Raw genomic sequence first — 22,886 nt, forward strand, 5'->3', positions numbered from 1 at the left:
GTATTATAGACCCCCCAGTAGTCAGAGGGAAATTGAGAAACAAACTTGTAAGGAGATCTCAGCTATCTGTAAGAATAATAGGGTAGTTATGGTAGGGGATCTTAACTTTCCAAACATCAACTGGGACTGCCATAAGTGTTAAAGATTTAGATGGAGAGGAATTTCTTAAGTGTGTACAAGACAATTTTCTGATTCAGTATGTGGATGTACCTACTAGCGAAGGTGCAAACCTTGACCTACTCTTGGGAAATAAGGCAGAGCAAGTGACTGAGGTGTCAGTGGGGGAGCACTTTGGGGCCAGTGACCATAATTCTATTCGTTTTAAAATAGTGATGGAAAAGGATAGATCAGATCTAAAAGTTAAAGTTCTCAATTGGAGAAAGGCCAATTTTGACGGTATTAGGCAAGAACTTTCGAAAGCTGATTGGACGCAGATGTTCGCAGGTAAAGGGACGGCTGGAAAATGGGAAGCCTTCAGAAATGAGATAACAAGAATCTAGAGGAAGTATATTCCTGTCAGGGTGAAAGGAAAGGCTGGTAGGTATATGGAATGCTGGATGACTAAAGAAATTGAGGGTTTGGTTAAAAAGAAGGAAGCATATGTCAGGTATAGACAGGATAGATTGAGTGAATCTTTAGAAGAGTATAAAGGAAGTAGGAGTATACTTAAGAGGGAAATCAGGAGGACAAAACGGGGACATGAGATAGCTTTGGCAAATAGAATTAAGGAAAATCCAAAGGGTTTTTACAAATATATTAAGGACCAAAAGGGTAACTAGGGAGAGAATAGGGCCCCTCAAAGATCAGCAAGGCGGCCTTTGGGTGGAGCCACAGAAAATGGGGCAGATACTAAGTGAATATTTTGCATCAGTATTTACTGTGGAAAAGGATATGGAAGATATAGACTGTAGGGAAATAGATGGTGATATCTTGCAAAATGACCAGATTACAGAGGAAGAAGTGCTGGATGTCTTGAAACGGTTAAAAGTGGATAAATCCCCAGGACCTGATCAGGTGTACCTGAGAACTCTGTGGGAAGCTAAAGAAGTGATTGCTGAGATATCTGTATCATCGATAGTCACAGGTGAGGTGCCGTAAGACTGGAGGTTGGCAAACGTGGTGCCATTGCTTAAGAAGGGCAGTAAAGACAAGCCAAGGCACTACAGACCAGTGAGCCTGACCTCGGTGGTGGACAAGTTATTGGAGAGAATCCTGAGGGATAGGATGTAAACATATTTGGAAAGGCAAGGACTGATTCGGGATAGTCAACATGGCTTTGTGCTTGGGAAATCATGTCTCACAAACTTGATTGAGTTTTTTTGAAGAAGTAACAAAGAAGATTGATGAGGGCAGAGCAGTAGATGTGATCTATATGGACTTCAGTAAGGCGTTTGACAAGGTTCCCCATGGGAGACTGATTAGCAAGATTAGATCTCACGGAATACAGGGAGAACTAGCCATTTGGATACAGAACTGGCTCAAAGGTAGAAGACAGAGAGTGGTGGTGGAGGGTTGTTTTTCAGACTGGAGGCCTGTGACCAGTGGAGTGCCACAACGATCGGTGCTGGGCCCTCCAATTTTTGTCATTTACATAAATGATTTGGATGCGAGCATAAGAGGTACAGTTAGTAAGTTTGCAGATGACACCAAAATTGGAGGTGTAGTGGACAGCGAAGAGAGTTACCTCAGATTACAACAGCATCTGGACCAGATGGGCCAATGGCTGAGAAGTGGCAGATGGAGTTTAATTCAGATAAATGTGAGGTGCTGCATTTTGGGAAAGCAAATTGTAGCAGGACTTATACACTTAACGGTAAGATCCTAGGGATGCTGAACAAAGAGACCTTCGATGCAGGTTCATAGCTCCTTGAAAGTGGAGTCGCAGGTAGATAGGATAATGAAGAAGGCATTTGGTATGCTTTCCTTTATTGGTCAGAGTATTGAGTACAGGAGTTGGGAGGTCATGTTGCGGCTGTACAGAACATTGGTTAAGCCACTGTTGGAATATTGCATGCAATTCTGGTCTCCTTCCGATTGGAAAGATGTTGTGAAACTTGAAAGGGTTCAGAAAAGATTTACAAGGATGTTGCCAGGGTTGGAGGATCTGAGCTACAAGGAGTGGCTGAACAGCTGGGGCTGTTTTCCCTGGAGCGTCGGAGACTGAGGGGTGACCTTAATAGAGGTTTACAAAATTATGAGGGGCATGGATAGGATAAATAGACAAAGTCTTTTCCCTGGAGTCGGGGAGTCCAGAACTAGAGGGCATAGGTTTACGGTGAGAGGGGAAAGATATAAAAGAGACCTAAGGGGCAATGTTTTCACGCAGAGGGTGGTACGTGTATGGAATGAAGATGTGGTGGAGGAAGGTAAGAGGCATTTGGATGGGTGTGTGAATAGGAGGGTTTGGAGGAATATGGGCCAGGTGCTGGCAGGTGGTACTAGATTGGGTTGGGATATCTGGTCGGCATGGACGGGTTGGACCGAAGGGTCTGTTTCCATGCTGTACATCTCTATGACCCTAACTTTGGATCACCAGAGAAGGCTAAAGAATTCTTTGACTCTCTTAAATAGACTGTGAGACTTAAACTCTATGGATAATGATTTTATTCCCCCCCCCCCCCACCCCGTTTACCCTTTTTGCCTTCTCCATCTGTTTTTGTTCATTACCTTCTCCGGGGGGGGGGGGCGGGGAGGGGGGGGTTATTTGCTATTCACACTGTTATTTTTTTATATAGGCCATGCGGCTTATTTGATTTGTATGGGAGGGGGGTTTGTTGTTTTGTCCTACCTCTTTTTTTGAGCGAGGTTCTTTTCTTCTGTCATCTTACTTAGTTTTCTAATAATTGCTGGGATTGTAACTTTGTAGTTTTATATATTTATATTTTGTATTATGCTTGCTAAATGCACCTAGGTGTTGGTGTTGGTTTGGGGGTGGGGGGAGGTAGGTCACTCACTTTCAACTTTGGTTTTATAGAACACTCAAATTTGTCTACTCTATTTTATAATGCCTGGGCCGAGGGCGGGGCACTAGTTAGGAGAAGTTACAGTAGGGTTACTGACAGGTAGTTATGACCCCTGGGAGCAAGGGGGAAAATCTCCTTTCAAATGTGTTTTGTATTGTTTTCTTTACTTAGGAATAGTTTTTAATTGTGTCAGTGTAAATGTCTTAAAGAATGTTTGCTTTTGTGAATTTTCCATGGTCTTTATTCAAGGTGTTTTGGGTAGGTTTCTTCCTCCTGGGGGGGTCTCGGGCTTGCCTGGACGATCATGGCTAGCCATTTGCTAAGGCGGTACACCTGGAATATGAAGGGGAGTAATTCACCAATCAAAAGGAAGAAGATATTATCAAACCTTAAAAAAGAAAGGGTTGAGATAGCTTTCTTACAGGAGATGCATCTACTTGACAAAGAGCACTTAAAATTACAACAGGGTGGATTTGACCAGGCCTTTTTCTCATCTTTTTGTTCAAAAAATAGGGGAGTAGTCATTCTCATTCATAAGAATCTTCCTTTCAAAATCTTAAGTCAGATAAAAGATGAATCTGGACGGTATATACTAATTAAAGCCCTAATAAATGGAGAGGTGTATGGGAATTTGAATCTTTATTGCCCCCCCAGCAAAACCCTTCAAATTTGTAACGGAAGCGTTCTCCAAGTTGATGGCTTTTGGGGCACACTATACAATTATAGGAGGAGATTTTAACTGTATTATGGACTCAGAGACAGATAGGATACCCAAGAGCACTATGGGTATATCTCTTAGATCTCGACAATTTGGGGATCTGAATAAGGAGCTATGGCAAGTAGATGTGTGGAGGTGCCTTCACCCCCAGGGCAGAGACTTTATTTTCTATTGTAATCCACACAAGTCCATACTATAATTGATATGTTTTTTGCTCCCTCGACCCTTTTGAATTCCATATTGTCCTGCAAAATAGGTAATATAGCAATCCCTGATCATGCCGCAGTATATATGGAAGTTAAGACTAGGGACAATGGGACAGACCCCGACATTGGCATGTGGATAGCAAATTTATAAAATATTTTTTTCAGGAATTCAAAACCTCTTTGGAAATTAATTCAGTCACGGCCAGTAACCTGTCGACAATGTGGGAGACCATTAAGGCTTATGCACGAGGTTTGATCATCTCATATTCTGTGACCCAGAAAAGACAAAAGGGAGAACAACAGCACCTGCTCGAGGCTCGCTTGAAGGCAGCTGAGACAACGTATGTTGATAGGTCCTCCATTACTAAGCTACAAAGGATCACAGCCCTTAAGACAGTCTTGAACATTCCACTTACCCAAACAGCAAAGAGAGAAATATTATTTGCAAAGCAAAGACTATATGAATATGGTGACAAGCCTGGCAGATACCTAGCATATCTCACTAGGTACAAAAAGGCTCCTCAAGCTATCATGTCCATTCGGGAAAGTGCTGGTACTTTGACTTGTGATCGTAATAGGATCAATACAGCCTTTAGAAAGTTCTATTTTGAATTGAATAAATCGCAGGACTATGGGGATAGAACTCAGAAGATGGAGTCCTTCTTTAAAAACTTGGCCTTTCCGGATTTAACCTCGGAGCGGGTGTCAATCCTGAATGCCCCTCCCAAAAACCCAGGAAGTACTCAACGCAATTAGACAGCTTCAGAGTGGCAAAGTACCTGGACAAGACGGATTCCAGGTTGAATTTTATGAAGATTTTATAGGGGAACTGGCTGGTCCACTTATAGACATGTATAATTACTCACATAGTCAGGGCTGCCTCCCGCCTTCGTTGAGAGAAGCAAATATTTCTCTCACTCTTAAAAAAAGGAAAGGCCCCAGAAGATTGCTCATCATAACGACCAATATCCTTGCTAAATGTAGATTTAAAATCCTTTCTAAAACATTAGCATTAAGATTTGAGAGGGTCTTACTATATATCATAAAAGAGGACCAGACTGGGTTTATCAAGGGCTGTAGATCAACTAACAATATTAGAAGGGTCTTAATTACGATACAAGCCTGTCAACAGGGACGAATACTGGGGTTAGTTGTCTCCTTGGATGCAGAGAAGGCATTTGATTGGGTAGAATGGTCATATCTTTATTACACACTGGAAAGGTTCGGTGTCAGAGAGGTATTTTCTAAATGGGTCTCAATATTATACAATGACCCCAAAGCAGCCGTGATTACCAATGGTTTGGGTTCAGATAGCTTCAGTGTGGGTAGGGGCTGTCGTCAGGGATGTCCTCTCACACCGTTATTAATCACACTAATAATCGAACGACTAGCGGAAGCTATACGAACTGACTCTAACATGGTGGCTCCAAGGGTTGGTTCGGGTAAACATAAAATCACTCTCCATGCAGATGATGTCCTCCTTTTCTTAAGTAATCCTTTGATATCCATGCCCTGCTTAATTCAAGTGATCAATCTATTTAGTATGTTCTCAGGATATAAAATCAATTTAACGAAATCGGAGACCATGCTGTTGGGGGGTCTCGCTAGTGTATCCAATTTATCAGACGGATCTTGCTTTCCCTTTCAGTGGTCACTGGAGGGTTTTCTATACTTAGGCATTTTTATCACCCCAGTATTTGGTCAGCTGTATAACGGCAATTTTGTACACCTATAGAGAAAATAAGGCAGGACCTTCAACGCTGGGGGGATCTCCTAATATCCTGGTTAAGCAGAGTAGCTCTAGTTAAACTGAATATTCTGCCTCATCTCCTATATCCTATGAGAATGCTTTCTCTGATGTTGCCGAGACTGGCACTGCGTAAACTACACGGCTGGCTTGGTTCCTTTATTTGGAATCGTAGACGGCTCCTTATCAAATTAGAAATGCTGCAGCTTCCACAAGCAAGGGGAGGACTGGATTTTCCAGACTTTAGGAGGTATCAGTTGAGTTCTTTATTATGCTATGTAGCTGACTGGGTCTCTTGTGACCCGCAATCAATTTGGTTAGACATTGAGACTTCCCCTCATCAATCTTTTATTTTTAGATAAGATGAGAGCTATTATGGACCATTGCAAAAACCCTATTGTACTAAATACAATTAAAGCCTGGAGGATAATGCGACAAGATGAGGATAACCTACAAAAAAACCTCTCCTTATACTCCTATAGTGGGAGCATCTGGTCTTCAGCCAGGGCTGACAGATGCAGCATTTAAAACCTGGAGGTCCAGAGGTATCTCTTGCTTAGGGAACCTGTTTGATGGGGAGGTTATGATGTCTTTTGAGCAATTGCACTAGTTGAACTGCCTAATGGAGACCTTTTTCCAAATACGAGATTATATACAGAAGAAGACCACGTTATTAGACAGTCCTTCCAAATTGGATAGGGAGAGAAGAATGCTGTGGCCAATGGGTCCACCCTCGGTCAGTATTCTTTATCACTCATTATATAATGAGATATCGAAAGACAGGAATTGGGGTTTGAAATCCCTCTAGAAATGTGGGAGGATATTTGGGAAAATGCCAGAAAGATCTCTATTTGCAATAGAAGCCAAGCTATTCAATTAAAGATACTACATAGGGCTCATATAGCACCTGAACGACTGGCAAAATTTAGGGTAGGTACATCCCCAATGTGTCCTCAATGCAAAATAGAAGTGGGCACTCTGACGCATTGTTTATGGACACGTCACAAGATCTGTAGATACTAAGACAGAGTAGCAAATGCTCTGACAGAAATCTTGGGAACGGTGATTAGATTGGATCCAGTGTCTCTTCTCCTGGCTTTTCATATTTGCCCTTCCTGGATGTGCATGGGAGGAAACTATTTTCCATTCTCTCTTTTTGTGCAAGGAAAAATATCTTAGTGAATTGGATAGCTGAGGGCCCTCCAGGACTTTCGAAGTGGCACAGGTTAATCATGGAACATATCCCCCTTGACTTCCTCACAAATATGGTCCACCAAAAAACTGAATTATTCTATAAAATATGGCAGCCCTTTCTGAACTATATCAATACAGATATTTCAGCCATATTGTCAAGGGCTTTTGTCTGGCTGTGGTAGTGGCTCTGGCTGGTCCGGGGGCCCTCTGAGGAGGAATCCTGTATAAATACGGGTTTTATTATGACTTGATGTTAATTCATTTTGAGTAAGTACTTAATTATTTAATTATCCCGTTATTTTTCGCTAGTAATGTAGAATATCCTACTTTATGTTTTGGTTGTTTGTAGGATAGATTAGTTGGGGGTTTTTTCCCTTTTTTTGTGTGTTTTGGTTATTATTGATTTCTTTATATATATATATATATATTTAATTGTATATTAGTGTTTATACTTGTTTGTATTACTTTGTAATTTTGTAAAAAGAAGGTTAAAAATGTCCTTATTTTTTCAATAAAAATACCTATTAAAAATTTTTTTTTAAAACTTGGCAAGTCTACTCCTTTTGCAGGCAGGGTGTTCCCTACTACTCTCTGAATAAAGAAACTACCTCTGGCATCTGTCCTATATCTATCACCCCTCAATTTAAAGCTATGTCCCCTCGTACTGGCCATCACCATCCGAGGAAAAAGGCTCTCACTGCCAACCCTATTGAACCCTCTGATTATCTTGTATGTCTCTATTAAGGCACCTCTCAACCTTCTTCTCTCTAACAAAAACAGCCTCAAGTCCCTCAGCCTTTCCTCATAAGACCTTCCCTCCATACCAGGCAACATCCTAGTAAATCTCCTCTGAACCCTTTCCAAAGCTTCCACATTCCTATAATGCTGTGACCACTGTTCGCAATACTCCAAGAGTGGCCACACCAGAGCTGCAGCATGACCTCTTGGTTCTGAAACTCGATCCCTCTATCAATAAAAGCTAACACACCGTATGCCTTCTTAACAACCCTATCAACCTGGGTGGCAACTTTCAGGGATCTATGCACTTGGACACAGAGATCTCTCTGTTCTTCTATGCTACCAAGAATCTTACCATTAGCCCAATACTCTTTATTGCTGTTGCTCCTTCCAAAGTGAATCACCTCACACTTGTCCACATTAAACACCATTTGCCACCTCAGCCCAGCTCTGCACCTTATCTCTGTCCCTCTGTAACCTGCAAAATCTTTCGGCACTATGCACAACTCAACTGACCTTAATTTCATCTGAAAATTTACTAACACATTCTTCTACGCCCTCATTCTGGTTATTTTTAAAAGTGACAAATAGCATTGGCCCCAAAACAGATCCTTGCGGTACACCACTAGTAACTGAACTCCAGGATGAACATTTTCCATCAACCACCACCCTGTCTTCTTTCAGCTAGCCAATTTCTGATCCAAACTGCTAAATCACCCTCGATCTCATGCCTCCGTATTTTTGGCAGTAGCCTACCATAGGGAACCTTATCAAACGTCTTACTGAAATCCATATGCACCATATCAACTGCTTTACCCTCATCCACCTGTTTGGTCACCCTCTCAAAGAACTCAATAAGGTTTGTGAGGCATGACCTATCCTGACTATCCCTAATTAAATTATTCCTTTCTGGATTATTATAAATCCTCTCTGTTATAACCTTTTCCAACACTTTACCCACAACCAAAGTAATGCTCACTGGCCTATAATTACCAGGGTGGTCTCTACTCCCCTTCTTGAACAAGTGAACAACATTTGCTATCCTCCAGTCTTCTGGAAGATAAGCAACACTAATCCCCAGTCACAGTTCTTCTTCCTTAGGCAGCACAGGAAATTTGGCATGTCCATAATTTTTATAGATACACCATAGAAAGCATACAGTCTGGGTGAACAAAGTTTTTCACTGTACTCAGGTACAGGTGACAATAAATCAGTCAATCAGGAAATGGCAGTAAACACAAGATCAAATCCAGATACTTCATCTTTGCACTAACTCTCCACCAATTACAAGCTAGTGTTCTGTGCAATGTCTGCTGGGAACTGACCAATAAAATAGATTCTCCCATTTCCTCTCCTAAAAGTAACAGCTAAGTTGACCACTGCCAATGTGACCCTTAACGAACCCCTCCCTGCAGTTCCACTGACACCTCCCTTAAACTATTCTCTGTCCCTCAATACACCAAACAACAGCCCCTTCCCTCACCAATACCCCTTGCCCACCCCCACCTTGTCTACTCCAAGGAACTGTCCCTTCCCCAACTGCACTCCTGTCCACACACTACAACACCCACTTCTCCAAATCCTCACTCAGTGACTCCTCGGACAGTTTCTCCAACAATTAATTATCTCTCCAGATGTGTATCTGATCTTCTCAATCCCACGTTGTTTAAATGTCTTTTGCTTTTTTTTATTTCAAAAATATACCTTATTCATAAAAAGTCTTTCTATAAAAGATTAGTTACAATAGCAGTTCAGTTCTGTGTAGTTTTTGTATATGGAGAACTAAACAAACATTGAAGTTTGGCTTTTGACAGCTCTAACAAACCTGAAGGCATTTCTTAATTATGCAAGATACTATTTACACATATTGGAACCACCAAAAAGTCCAATAACTGAACTGGTCCCCATTGTACTTTGGCAGAAAGACCTTATATGGTCTTTCCCCACTGCGCCTTGGTGGCAGCTGCCCCAAGCTTTCGTGCATCCCTCAGTAAATAATCCTGGACCTTAGAATGCGCCAGTCTGCAACACTAGGTCAAGGCTAACTCCTTGCTCTGGAAGACCAAGGGGATTTGGGCGGACCAAAGAACATCTTTCACAGAGGTGATGGTCCTCCAGGCGCAGTTGATGTTCGTCTCAGTATACTGATAATAGATCTTGAAAGTCAATTCACCAAGTTCTTCTCAGTTTGACTCCTGACACTGTTTTACTCTGACCCACTGATCCCTCTCCTGGTCACTGATATTTAATTCATGGTGTCTGTTCATGTTGAGAGAAATCTGTCACATAATTAGAGGTGTCCAGTGTGAATTGCAGCTGTTCTTACCTTTTTGACATCTCTGACCAGGTAGTGCAGAGTGTTGGGAGGGCCCAGCCTCTGGAAAAAAACATGAAGTCGTTACTTAGTCCTGTTTCAGTGGTTACCCCAGCACCCTCCCCCACCTCAGTCCAACCATCTTACTCAGCCAATCTCTGTTGAGGGATGATGCTGACTCACCGTGTTGTAAAGCTCCTCTAATCGAGGGATGGTCAGGAAATTGTGGATATTTACTCCATTTTCAATCAACAGCTTCACAAAGTCAACACGGTCCAGAACCAGTGCATCGATCATGGCCTGTTCCAGAGAGTTCACCTGCAGTACCAGCACAGAGCAGTCAGTACATGGTCATATCAACAGCTGTGAGGCAGGAATGCTACAACAGCTGGATTCTCACCCAGTTCAGCAGCTCCAACTTCCGTGGGTCACTCTCCTCTTTCACTTCATCCTTTCCTTTCCTCTTCCCTTTTCCCTTTACTTTAGTTGGCCGCTGTTTTACAGATTTTTTCACTTCCTGAGGGGCGGATCCAGACCTGCTGCCCATTGGCTGAAAACAGAACAAGACAGGGATGTTGGCTGTGAACCAGAGACAGTTTACACACTACAGGATTTAACCAGCACTTCATGTCAATCCATCAAACCCAGCCAGTTGTTACCTCATAGAATTAGAAAAAATAAATTATTCAAACATTGGACTCATCCCCAGTCAGGTTTTTAAAAGGAGTCAGCAGTAAGCACAAGGTCAAATCCAGACACCAAGGGTCAGCAGACACTACACCTTTGCCCTAACTCTCCACCAATTAAAACCCAGAGTTCTGCAATGTCTGCTAAGGCCTGACCAGTAAAATGAGTCTATATTCCACCTAATTCCCCTGTTTCCTCTCCTGGAAGTAACATCTAGGTTGACCACTGCCAATGTGACCCTCATCCTAACCCCTCCCTGCAGTTCCACTGATACCTCCACTGCACTATTCTCTGTCCCCTGAATGCACTGAACAGCAGCCCCTTCAGTCACCAATACCCTCACCCACCCACACCTTGATTCCCCACCTTGTTTACCCCACGGAACTGTCCTAACAGCGCTGCCCTACTTGAGCCCGTTATCTAAAGCAAGATATATTGACATTGGAGGCAGTTCAGAGAAGGTTCACTAGACTGAGACCAGACATAGAGGAACTATCTTAAAAACGTTGAGAAAATTGTGCCTGTACTCAATGGATTAAAGAAGAAGAGGAAACTTTATTGAAACATGCAAGATTCTTACAGGATAGATGTGGAGAGATTGTTTCCCCTTTTGAGAGAGTTTAAGACCAATCGCCATCATCTCAGAATAAAGGGTCATACGTTTAAGAAAGCCATGTGGAAGAATGTTCTCTAAGAGGGTAATGAATCTGTGAAACTCTTTACTGCAAAGGGCTGTAGGAACAGGATTGTTAAGTCTATTTAAGGCTGGGACAGATGGATTTTAATCAGTAAGGGATTCAAGAGTTACAGAGAAAAAGCAGGAAAGTGGAGCTGAGAATTATCAGATCAGCAATGATCTCAGTGAACAGTAGAGCAGACATGATGGGTTGAATAGCCTACATCTGCTCCAACATCTAATGGCCCGGTGGAAGGAAAAAGAGGAACAAATTTGTAAGGAAATTATACAAAGTTGCAAAAATTAAATGATAAAACAGTCATAATGGAGGGGGGGGGTTTAATTATCCAAATATAGATTGGGATAGTGGTAGTATAAACGGAAGAGAGTGGCAACAATTCCCAGAGTGTTTCAGAAGAATTCTGTACCGAGGCAATATGTATCAAGTCTGACAGAAAAGGAAGCACTGCTACACTGGTTCTTGGGAACAAGGAAGGCTAAGTGGATTAAGTGTCAGTCAAGGAGTATTTAGGGAACAGTGATCTTCTATCACAAGGTTTAGATTGAATATAAAAAAAGGACAAAACAAAAATAGAGTAAGAATAATTAGCTGGGAGGAAAGCCAATTTCACTGGGGGTAAAAATGGATCCAAACCAAATAAACTGGAGTTAAACAAAAACAGAAATCACTGGAGAAAATTCAGCAGGTCTGACAGCATCTGTGGGAAGAAAGCAGGGTCAAGATTTCGAGTCCGGTGACTTCAGAACTATTGGTCATTAGGAAAAGCCAGTACTTACGCTGAAACTGAAGTGGGGTAGGCAGAGGAAAAGTTGAACAGATAGGAGGAGATGGAGCCAGGAGAGAGAGAGAGATATGGAAGGGGCAGGTAAACAAGAAGATATTGAAGACCAAGCTAGGACAGAAAGAAAACTTAATAAGAGATAGTAAGAGCTAAATATGAGAAAATGGGTTCACTGTGCTAAAAGCTGTCCTGTCCTGCTATCCATTATCTCCTTGTTTGTCTACAATAGAAGAGGTATTTATACTAATTTTTCAGTCTTAGACTCAAGGCTGGTGCCAGACAACTGAATAATTGTGAACTGTTACATCCTTGTTCAAAAAAGGGGACAAAGATAAACTTAGCAACTATATTTTTATATTTTACTCTTCCTGCATCAAAAGTTCTATCAGAAATCCCACATACACATCCCATCCAACACCTGTCCTGTCCCGTTCCAGGATATAGCCAGATTATCACACAGCTGTGGCTACATTCCTTACATTCCACAGAACTGCATAGTTTTCTCAGATAGCTATGTGAATCTGTCAATGCCACGAAAGCCCCAAAATCCGTATCAGAAATACAAATCAAAGGAATTGTACCGGCCAATGATTCCCAAAGACAAAAATTTGATTGCGGGCAATATCCACCCTATTCCAGGCCATTGCTAGACTCAGTTGGTCTGGGGCTGACGCATTTGTACCTGGAATGGAAGAAAAACAAGGCATGAATCAGAATAGGAAAGCCTGGCAGGGTAATCTGTTGTTAGTTCAGTAATCACAATCTGATAACAAATGATTCGAGTTCATAACTGTGGTTACAAGTATGATATTTATGAGATGATTATTTTTTGGGGCTGTGTCTTTAAACTTATAGTGGAGAGGTGGACAAGTTAAAAATCACAACATCAGGTTATTGTCCAACAGGTTTATTTAGAAGTACAAGCTTTCAGAGCACTGCTCCTTCATCAGGTAGCTAGTGCGGCAGGATCATAGGACTCAGAATTTATAGTAAAAGGTCAGAGTGTCATACAACTGATGCGAAGTATTGAACAAACCGAGATTGGTGTTAAATCTGTAATCACTTAGAATGGGTTGCAGGTTTCAATTCATTAATGTGTAAATCCCAGAACTTCTTTCAAGTCACATTCCCGAGATAACTAAAGTTTAAACTTTAAACTTAAATGTTAAGTTATCTCGGGAATGTGACTTGAAAGAAGTTCTGGGATTTACATATTAATGAATTAAAATCTGCAATCCCATTCTAAGTGATTAAAGTCTTAACAGCAATCTAGGTTTGTTCAATACATCACATCATGTATGAAACTTTGATCTTTTACTATAAATTCTGTGTCTATGATCCTGCCTCACTAGCTACCTGACAAAGGAGCGGCATTCTGAAAGCTTGTACTTCCAAATAAACCTGTTGGACCATAACCTGATGTTGTGTGATGTTTATCTTTAAACTTAGGGTAAAGTAAAAGAGGTTGTTTGACCTGTTCTGAAGTCTGACTGATAGGATGTTTGGATGACACACTGATAAAGATTAAATGGAGGCCCAGACTGTTCTGCTGGGAACAAGGTGCATGGTGTACACCTGGGGAAAACCCAGTATTGGTGCTGGTCAAACCATTAGTTTCCAAAGCCCCAGGAAGGAGTTGAGAATATGGAAAAAAGATCTCTTCTTCATTGTCCATGTAAGTTCTAAAATAGAAACAAAACAGAAATTGCTGGAAAAATTCAGCAGGTCTGGCAACAGATTGTGTAGAGAAAATAGAGTTAATGTTTCAAGATCCAGTGACCCTTCTTTTCATGCTTTCAATACTTTTCATTGTATCTCACTACACGTGACAATAATAACTCAAATCTAACCTAATCTTCAGAACACTTTTGTTTCTGATTTCTAGCATTTGCAGGTTTTTTTTTATTTTGAATTCCAAGATAGACTTGGGCTCTAAATTTTACTTGATCAGTTTTAGTATTTGGATACAAAGCCCATGTAATTCCTGTTACAATAGCACTTAACTTTGAGAGGAGAACGTTTCTAAGATACTCCTGAAACTCACACACCTAGTCTTCCAGAAATTAGGAGAGCAAGCAGCTCGATGTCAAAAACATCAAAAAAATGTTCACTATGTAGGAATGTACTGAGACCTCATGCTTGGATTAAAAACAAGGAAAACTCATAAAATGAGACTAGAAACTTTACCTAAAGGGAGGGAAGTTTGTTGTTTTTGTGTTAAAAAGAAAATGGGCACATGGGTTGGGAGATGGAGATCAATTTCAGACTGTAAAGTTGCTTACAAAAGTAGCCTTTAGTCAATAGTCCTTTTAATTAGATTAAAATCTAAAAATGTAAAATCTTAGGTGGAAACTCAATAATTCCTGAAGACCATGTGAAATCTTGTTGTGCTGCCTTTTCAGCTATTACCTGAAGGTTCAAATTTATTTTTTAAAGGTTATTCGTCTCTACGATACCATAAAACAAATCTCACTTCCCTTGGTATCTTAAAAACTCAGATTTTCCCATGTTCACCAATTGCTCCCAGTGCACTTAATGCAAGATGGTAAGATAAACAATCCAGTCACTGAGAGGATTAAACAAGAGTAAATTACAAGTAAATTCCAAAAACACAGATGGGCTATGAAAGAAAATTGAACCAGCTCTTTTGGGATTTATTTATTTATTAGGATATAATAAGCATTTCATCTGGAGATTGGGGGGGAGGGTGCATGAGAACAATTCTGATTACATCGATTTTAACACAGTTGAAGATAACAACAGGAGGAAATTCAGCAGAAGATGAGAGTAAGGCGTTCAACAAGGTTCCCCATGGTAGACTGGTTAGCAAGGTTAGATTTCATGGAATACAGGGAGAACTAGCCAATTGGATACAGAACTGACTCGAAGGTAAAAGGAAGAGGGTGGTGGTGGAGGGTTGCTTTTCAGACTGGAGGCCATAGGCACACCAGTGATGTGCCGCAAGGATTGGTGCTGGATCCACTATTTTTTGTCATTTATATAAACGATTTGGATGTGAACGTAGGAGGTATAGTTAGTAAGTTTGCAGATGACACCAAAATTGGAGGTGTAGTGGAGAGCAAAGAAGGTTACCTCAGAGTACAATAGGATCTTGATCAGATGGGCCAATGTGCTAAGGAATGGCAGATGGAGCTTAATTTAGATAAATGTGAGGAAATCAGAGCAGGACTTATACACCGAATGGTAAGATCCTGGGGAATGTTGCTGAACAAAGAAACCTTGGAGTGCAGGTTCATAGTTCCATGAAAGTGGAGTCGCATGTAGATTGGATAGTGAAGAAGGCGTTTGGTATGCTTTCCTTGATTGGTCAGAGCATTGAGTATAGGAGTTGGGAGGTCATGTTGCGGCTATGCAGAACATTGGTTAGGCCACCTTTGAAATATTGCGTGCAATTCTGGTCTCCCTCCTACAGGAAGGATGTTGTGAAACTTGAAAGGGTTCAGAAAAGATTTGTAAGGATGTTGCCAGGGTGGGAGGATGTAAGCTATAGGAAGAGGCTGAATAGGTTGGGGCTGTTTTCCCTGGAGTGTTGGAGGCTGAGCGGTGACCTTATAGAGGTTTATAAAATAATGAGGGGCATGGATAGGATAAATAGACAAGGTATTTTTCCTGGGGTGGGGGAGTCCAGAATTAAAGGGCATAAGTTTAGGGTGAGAGGGGAAAGATATAAAAGGGACCTAAGGGGCAACCTTTTCATGCAGAAGGTCATGCATGTATGGAATAAGCTGCCAGAGAAAGTGGTGGAGGCTGGTATAATTACAACTTTTAAAAGGCATCTGGATGGATATATGAATAGGAAGGATTAGAGGGATATGAGTCAAGTGCTGGCAAATGGGACGAGATTGGGTTGGGATATCTGGTCAGCATGGATGAATTGGACCAAATGGTCTGTTTCCATGCTGTACATCTTTATAACTCAATGAGAAGCTGGTGGGATAGGGAGCACTGTCATTGGGCGAGGTATCCAGGGGTTCATTTAAATTCTCTGGGGACATGGGTTTGAATCCCATCATGGAAAATAAATTTAAAGTCAACGCAATCTGAAATTGAAATCTAGTCTAAGTCATAGTGACCACGAAACCATCAACTGTTCAAAAAATTTACTAATAGTTCACCAATGCCTTCTGAAATGGTACTTTTCTTTAGGGAAGGAAATCTATTGTTTTTATCTGCCCTGACCTACGTAACACCAGACCCGCAGAAATGTGGTTGACTCTTCACTTGTCTCTGAAATGGCCAAGTCAGTTCAAAGACATTGGGCAACAAATTTTGGTAATTTCCACATCTATGAGAAAATAATTAAATAAATAGTCTTACCTTTTAGCAGTGCCATTAAGATAGCAAGATCAATATCCTGTTGTCCTTCTGAACCCATTCGAAAAACTGTGATCTGTGGGAGAGAAAAGCCAAAACTGGAGTGACAGGTTGAAGACTTAATAAATTCAGGGATAAACCAATGAACATTTTCTTTTCAGGTTCTGTCCCTGAAGGGAGGTCTGACCCACAATGCCATGATCTTCATCACAGGGAGGGCATAGAGGAGCTCCCAAGCCGACACCAGCTGCATTAGGGATTGAACTGTGTGCTGTTCTAATCCACACTGGCCTACCCAGCCACTGAGTCTAGATTAGACTGGTGCTGGAAAAGCACAGCAGCTCAGGCAGCATCCAAGGAGCAGGAAAATCGCCGTTTCGGGCAAAAGCCCTTCATCAGGAATAGAGGGACCTTTTACCTATCCAGCCACTGAGCTAACTGGACCCGCATAAGACCGGCGTCTATGTGGTGACACTTCCGTCATGTTGTAGCCTGGAGGTATCGATAATGACAGTAGAAGGTCCAATTATTTTCCATCCAACATGTCTGACTAGCAATCTCTTCCATTCCTGGTGCCTAACATTGATGTATGTTGGAAGGATTTACAAGTTGCTCCTCCACCTTTTTGTCTGAGTTATGAATGCATCTTCATTAAGCCCCGGAGTGGGACTTAAACCTGGAATTCCTGGCTCAGAAGCAGGAACACTACCTTCTGCACCACAGGACCTACAGACCATTCAGATATAACACACTTTTCCTCAACGCAAATTCATTCTAACCTGATTGACGAATCGGGGACACTATTTGTAAAGTGCAAACTTTTAAAACGTGTTGGCTGTAATACGATTACATCGCCAACACTTTAAGCGCTGTTTCTAAAGCACAGTTTTTCTATAACGCGGGGTTGTACAAGAATGCTACCATCATGTTATCGAAGAATTGACTGTACTTCTGAGATAACAAAACCCATGGTTAAGCTAAATGGATTAATAAAAACCTAAAAATTGAACGATTTGTGTATCACTAATGGAAGGAAGGGTCAGCTGCTGAGTTGTTGCCTACCTAGTAGAATACAATGCTAGTGACCCTTCTTTCCATTTTTGAAATTCTCCCACGAAAAGCTTTTATAGGGACCATCTGCTTACCGTCTGCCTCACTCAGCTTCAGCCCAGTCATGAACAGCAGGCTGGTCGATCACAGCATACCTCACGACAAGAGACATAGGAGGTGGGAGCAGGAGTATGCCAGGCGAAAGTGAGGACTGCAGATGCTGGAGATCAGAGTCAAGATCAGAGTCAAAAGCCCTTTCTGCTCCTCAGATGCTGCCTGACCTGTTGTGCTTTTCCAGCACCACTCTAATCTTGACTCTGATCTCCAGCATCTGCAGTCCTCACTTTCACCTAGTTGATTTTAACCTTATTGCAAATCCTCTTGCAAGGATGCCTATGTTGAAGTAGTTCTCCTCCTCTCTCTACCAGGAGCATGCCATTTAGCCCTTTTGAATCTGCTGACTGTGGCTGATCATCCAAAGGAGTATTCTGTTCCCAGTTTCATCCCATACCCTTTGATCCCTTAGCTCTAAAGATTTCATATATACTGTATCCAATATTTTGGTCTCAAACACTTACTGTGACAGAATTCCAAATGAACTCACCAGACCAGCATTTACACATTCACTCAATTGCCCAGCATTTATACACTTCATCAACAGCCCAGTGTTTACACATTGACTCAATCGATCAGGGTTTAAAGATGGACTCAACAGGCAAATCTTTCCATGACAAATCAAAAACAATGAAAGCCAAATGTAAAATATACCAAATAAGAAATTCATTGTGTTCTCTATGCCCATGTTGATGCTCACCAATGCTTTCTTCTTCATACACTCCATGATGCTGACAAAGAGTTGCTGTGACTGATGGCGATTGTAGTTGAAGGTTTTCTGAACGGTAACCATGAGCTGATCTCGCACTGACTCACTGATTATTCTGCACAGAGCAGTGGAAATGAAAGACCTGAGAGTGACTCCTTTGTGAGTCAAAAACATTCATTTACATAGCACCTTTAACAAGTAATATCTCCCAAGGGGTGTTATCAAACACAATTTGATGGAGTATCATGAGGAAAAAGGAAAACAGGTGACTAGAAGCTTGCCAACATGCTAGGTTTAAGAAGCATCTTAAAGGAATGAGATGAGATAAAGCAGGAATCCCAGAGGCAAGGAGATTAGGCAGGCCTGAGATCAGAACTACTAGTGGAGGACCAGGTTTGGAGTGTGCAGCAACCTGCGAAGGTCGTCAGGCTGGAGAAAGTGACAGAGATAGGGAGGAGTGTAGAGACTGAAAGAGATTATAGAGATAGGGAGGGGTGTTGGAGCTGGGGGCAGTGACAGAGATAGGGAGGGGTATAGCAGCTGAAGGAGATTACTGAGATAGGAAGGGGGTGTAGGGGCAGGAGGACGTGACAGAGGTAGGGGGGGTGAATGTAAGTTTGCTCACTGAGCTAGAAGGTTCGCTTTCAGACTTTTCATTACCATATGAGGTAACATCATCAGTGAGAGTCCGGTGAAGCACTGATGTTAGTGACCTGCTTTCTATTTATGTATTTAGGTTTCCTTGGGTTGGTGATGTCATTTCCTATTCTTTTTCTCCAAAGGTGGTAAATGGGGTCCAAGTGGATGTGTTTGTCGATAGAGTTTTAGTTGGAATGCCATGCTGTAAGGAATTCTCGTGGATGTCTCTGTTTAGCTTGTCCTAGAGTATATATGTTGTCCCAGTTGCAGTGGTGTCCTTCCTCATCTTATATAAGGATACTAATGAGAGAGGGTCATGTCTTTTTGTGGCTGGTTGATGTTCATGTATCCTGGCGGCTAGTTTTTTGCCTGTTTGTCCAATGTAGCGTTTGTTACAATTCTTGCAAGGTACTTTGCAAATGACATTAGTTTTGCTTGTTGTCTGTATGGGGTCTTTTAAGTTCATTAGCTGCTGTTTTAGTGGGCTACCATGATGCCAAGGGATCTGAGTAGTCTGGCAGTCATTTCTGAGATGTCTTTGATGTAGGGGAGAGTGGCTAGGGTTTCTAGATGCATTTTGTCTGCTTGTTTGCGTTTGTTGCTGAGAATCGGTGGATTGTGTTCACTGAGTACCCGTTCTTTTTGAATACGCTGTATAGGTGATTTTTCTCTGCTCTTCATAGTTCCTCTGTGCTGCAGTGTGTGGTGGCTCATTGAAATAATGTGCTAATGCAGCTTCATTTGTGGATGTTGGGATGATTGCTTCTGGCGTTCAGTATTTGGTCTGTACGTGTTGTTTTCCTGTAGACGCTGGTTTGAAGTTCCCCATTGACTGTTCACTCTACTGTGACATCTAGGAATGGCAGTTTTTTGTTGTTTTCCTCCTCTGTTGTGAATTTTATGCCAGTAAGGGTATTATTGATGGTCTTGAAGGTCTCTGGTCAGAACTACCAGAGGAGGACCGGGTTTGGAGTGTGCAGCCATCTCAGAAGGTCATCAGGCTAGAGGAGGTGATAGAGATAAGGAGGTATAGGGGCTGGAAGAAGTAACAGAGGTAGGTAGGAGTGTAGATACTGGAGGAGGTGACAGAGATAGTGAGGGCTGTGTAGGGGATGAAGCAGGTGACAGATAGGGAGTCATGATTTGGAGAGGCCGGTGTTGGACTGGGGTGTACAAAGTTAAAAATCACATAACACCAGGTTATAGTCCAACAGGTTTATTTTGGAGCGCTGCTCCTTCATCAGGTAGTTGTGCAGTATTCTCCACAACCACCTGATGAAGGACCAGTGCTCCAATAGCTAGTGCTTCCAAATAAACCTGTTAGATTAAAATCTGGTGTGTGATTTTTAACTTTGTACAGATAGGAAGGGCTGTGTAGGAGATGGAGTAGGTGACAGAGATAGGGAGGAGTATAGAGACTGGAGGAGATTCCAGAGTTGGGAAGGGTTTGGCGCTGAATAAGGTTGCAGAGATCGGGAGGGTTGAACTAGTGATTTAAAAAGGAATGGGATTTGAAAATTGAAGTGCTGTCAGACTGGGCGCCTGTGCAAATCAGCAAGCACCTGGGTAATGTGTGAACAAATGTGGAGTGAGCTAGGGCTGGGACAGCAGAGTTTTCAATGAGGTCAAATTGCTCTAAGAGAGAAGCAATGCTGCAATGGCATATGCTGACTTGCAAATTCATATTTTTCTCAAATTCAGATCAAAATATAGATCAATGTAAGTGTGAACAAGTAAAGGGCTTTATAAGATCATCAGATGCTAAAATGTTGTCATACCCTTGCGTTGTTCAGGTGACACACAGTCTCACACAGTTATGGGTTGGATAGTACTGGGTTGCTATGGGCATACTGTCAAGCTGTAAGTGATTTAAAGTTGTACCCTCCTTCTGCTGAGTACTTGTGCGCAAATGCCAGGATGTCAGAAGCTCTTCCGCTACCATCACAGACCACCACCGGGACAGGAGGGTCCTCACGGAGACTCTCCAGGACAATCGATATCACATTGGGACCACCTTCCACGATCAAACACACCACTGGTACTCCCTGGCCAAGCCCTAGGCACAAAACAGAAAAGTCAGGAAAACTCAAACCAAAAGCACACAGTCCCACCTTTGCAAAAATTCAAGTCAATAAGTTCAGAGATAACAATATCCTGACTTGGCAGTGAGAGAGGTCACAGACTGAGTGCCACAATCTTTAATCAAGGCTCCATATGTAACCAGGACAAATACCATGCAAGTCTCTACTAACTATTTGCTATAAGGGAATTTGATCTCAAGAGTGATGTTGTTCACAACAGGACTGGGTCTACAGGACAAAATGAAGATCCCAAAGTTAATTTCAGGCAGCAGACCACCTACATAAGTCATGTGGTCATGGGAAAATTTCTGAAGTTGGATTTGGCATATATTCACAGACAGTTAAATGAATGTGCTGTCCCTGTCCTGGGAGTGTTTGATGGGAACAGAGTAGAGAGTGTGTTACATTTACCTTTCCCATGCTGTCCCTTCCTGATAAAGAGCTTATGCTCGAAGTATCGATTTTCCTGCTCCTCGGATGTTGCCTGACTGGCTGTGCTTTTCTAGCACCACACTCTCGACCCATGCTGTCCCTGTGCTTGGAGTGATTGATGGGGGACAGTGTAGAGAGAGCTTTATTTTGTACTTAACTGTGTGCTGTCCTGGTTCTGGGATTGTTTACAGAGGCAGTATAAAGAGGGCTTTACTTTCAGTTTAAAAGAGCAGAAAAAGCTTTATGTTGTAACTAAACCTGTGTCATCCCTGTCCAGAGAGTGTTTGATGGGAACGATACACTTTACTTTCAGATTAAATGAGTACACAGGACTTCAAGTTTACTTTCTGTTTAAAAGAGTACAGGGAGCTATACTCTGTATCTAATCCTGTGCTGTTCCTGTCCTGGAAGTGTTTGATGGGAGACAGTGTAGATGGAGCTTTACACTGTATCTAACTTGTTATGGAGGTGGAATGCTATGTTGGTGGGATTAGAAAAGTGAAATTGTCAAACTGGGAATAGTTCTATTAACTTATAGAAAAGGTAAAATGTATTGAATTTTCAGAATGATCATTGATCCTCATTGTAAAGTTGACATTCATTCCCTTTCCCAAAGAGAAACTGTGTGGATCTAAATTCCCTAAAGAAACATTATCATGAGCAATCAAAGAATCTCCAAACTTCAGATCAATTGCTTGTCTTATCAACTCTCGCTCACAAAAGCTCAATAAAACTGAAAAGTATAGAAGTGACCTGGTGACAATTGAGTGATCCTTTGTCCTCCTCGCCTTATGAATATTCCCAGGCACAGGATGAGAAAGGGAAACTCACTGGCCACAGGGACTTGGCAAACTTCTTCTAATGTTAGCGACGAGCTGACTCGCAGTGCACACGCCGGGTACACCTTGTGCTGAAAATTTCCTTACGTGTGTTGATTTTCTGCAGGGAAATATGTTTCTCCAGTTGTCGCCGGAGCCTAACCTCAGCTCCATACTTGCCCAGGCTGCCATTATCAGCCAGGATGAAGTGAGTGTGTGTGTTGCTCAGCACCGTCAGTTTACTTAGAGGGTTTGACATTGTTTGATAGGGTTTGGTAACCTTGAAAAAAAAAGCAAAATATTAGTGATCTGTCCCCCTCCCCCAACTCTCAGTGACCTCCCCCCTTCCCCTGACCCTCAGTGACCTCTGCCCCTTTACTTTCAGTTGATACCCCTGATCCTCAGTGACTTTTCTCTCCTCTGACCCTGTGACTTCCCCCTCTCCTGACCCTCAGTGACCTTCTCCTCTTCCTGACCCTCACTGATATTACTGCTCTCCCTGACCTTTGGTGTTTTGTCCAATCACAGATTATTGGTGCCTGGCCCCACTACAACTCAATACTGACATACCCACCCCAGAAGGTAAATCTGACACTGGAGCTCTCACTGGAATCAGAAACTGTGTCAGAGAAAACATTCCATTATTACCTGGAGAGAAATCA

At 42.0% G+C, this 22,886-nt stretch overlaps 1 protein-coding gene across 3 annotated transcripts in view; it reads right to left on the reverse strand.

Moving 5' to 3' along the window:
- Positions 1-22,886, reverse strand: part of LOC122542515 (transient receptor potential cation channel subfamily M member 1-like) — an 83,011-nt gene that overhangs the window by 47,398 nt on the left and 12,727 nt on the right. For all 3 annotated transcript variants that reach the window (XM_087982213.1, XM_043680330.2, XM_043680329.2), the window contains exons 6-13: positions 22,333-22,504; positions 20,775-20,949; positions 18,246-18,369; positions 16,385-16,457; positions 12,628-12,728; positions 10,281-10,430; positions 10,064-10,198; positions 9,893-9,943 (exon numbers count right to left, since the gene is read on the reverse strand). In XM_087982213.1, the coding sequence (XP_087838339.1) occupies positions 9,893-9,943; positions 10,064-10,198; positions 10,281-10,430; positions 12,628-12,728; positions 16,385-16,457; positions 18,246-18,369; positions 20,775-20,949; positions 22,333-22,504 (981 nt within the window). The remainder of the gene's footprint in view (positions 1-9,892; positions 9,944-10,063; positions 10,199-10,280; positions 10,431-12,627; positions 12,729-16,384; positions 16,458-18,245; positions 18,370-20,774; positions 20,950-22,332; positions 22,505-22,886) is intronic.

Source organism: Chiloscyllium plagiosum, unplaced genomic scaffold (assembly GCF_037043375.1).
Source record: "Chiloscyllium plagiosum isolate Xiang-an unplaced genomic scaffold, Cpla_swu_hap1 HiC_scaffold_42, whole genome shotgun sequence".
NCBI classification, from domain to species: domain Eukaryota; kingdom Metazoa; phylum Chordata; class Chondrichthyes; order Orectolobiformes; family Hemiscylliidae; genus Chiloscyllium; species Chiloscyllium plagiosum.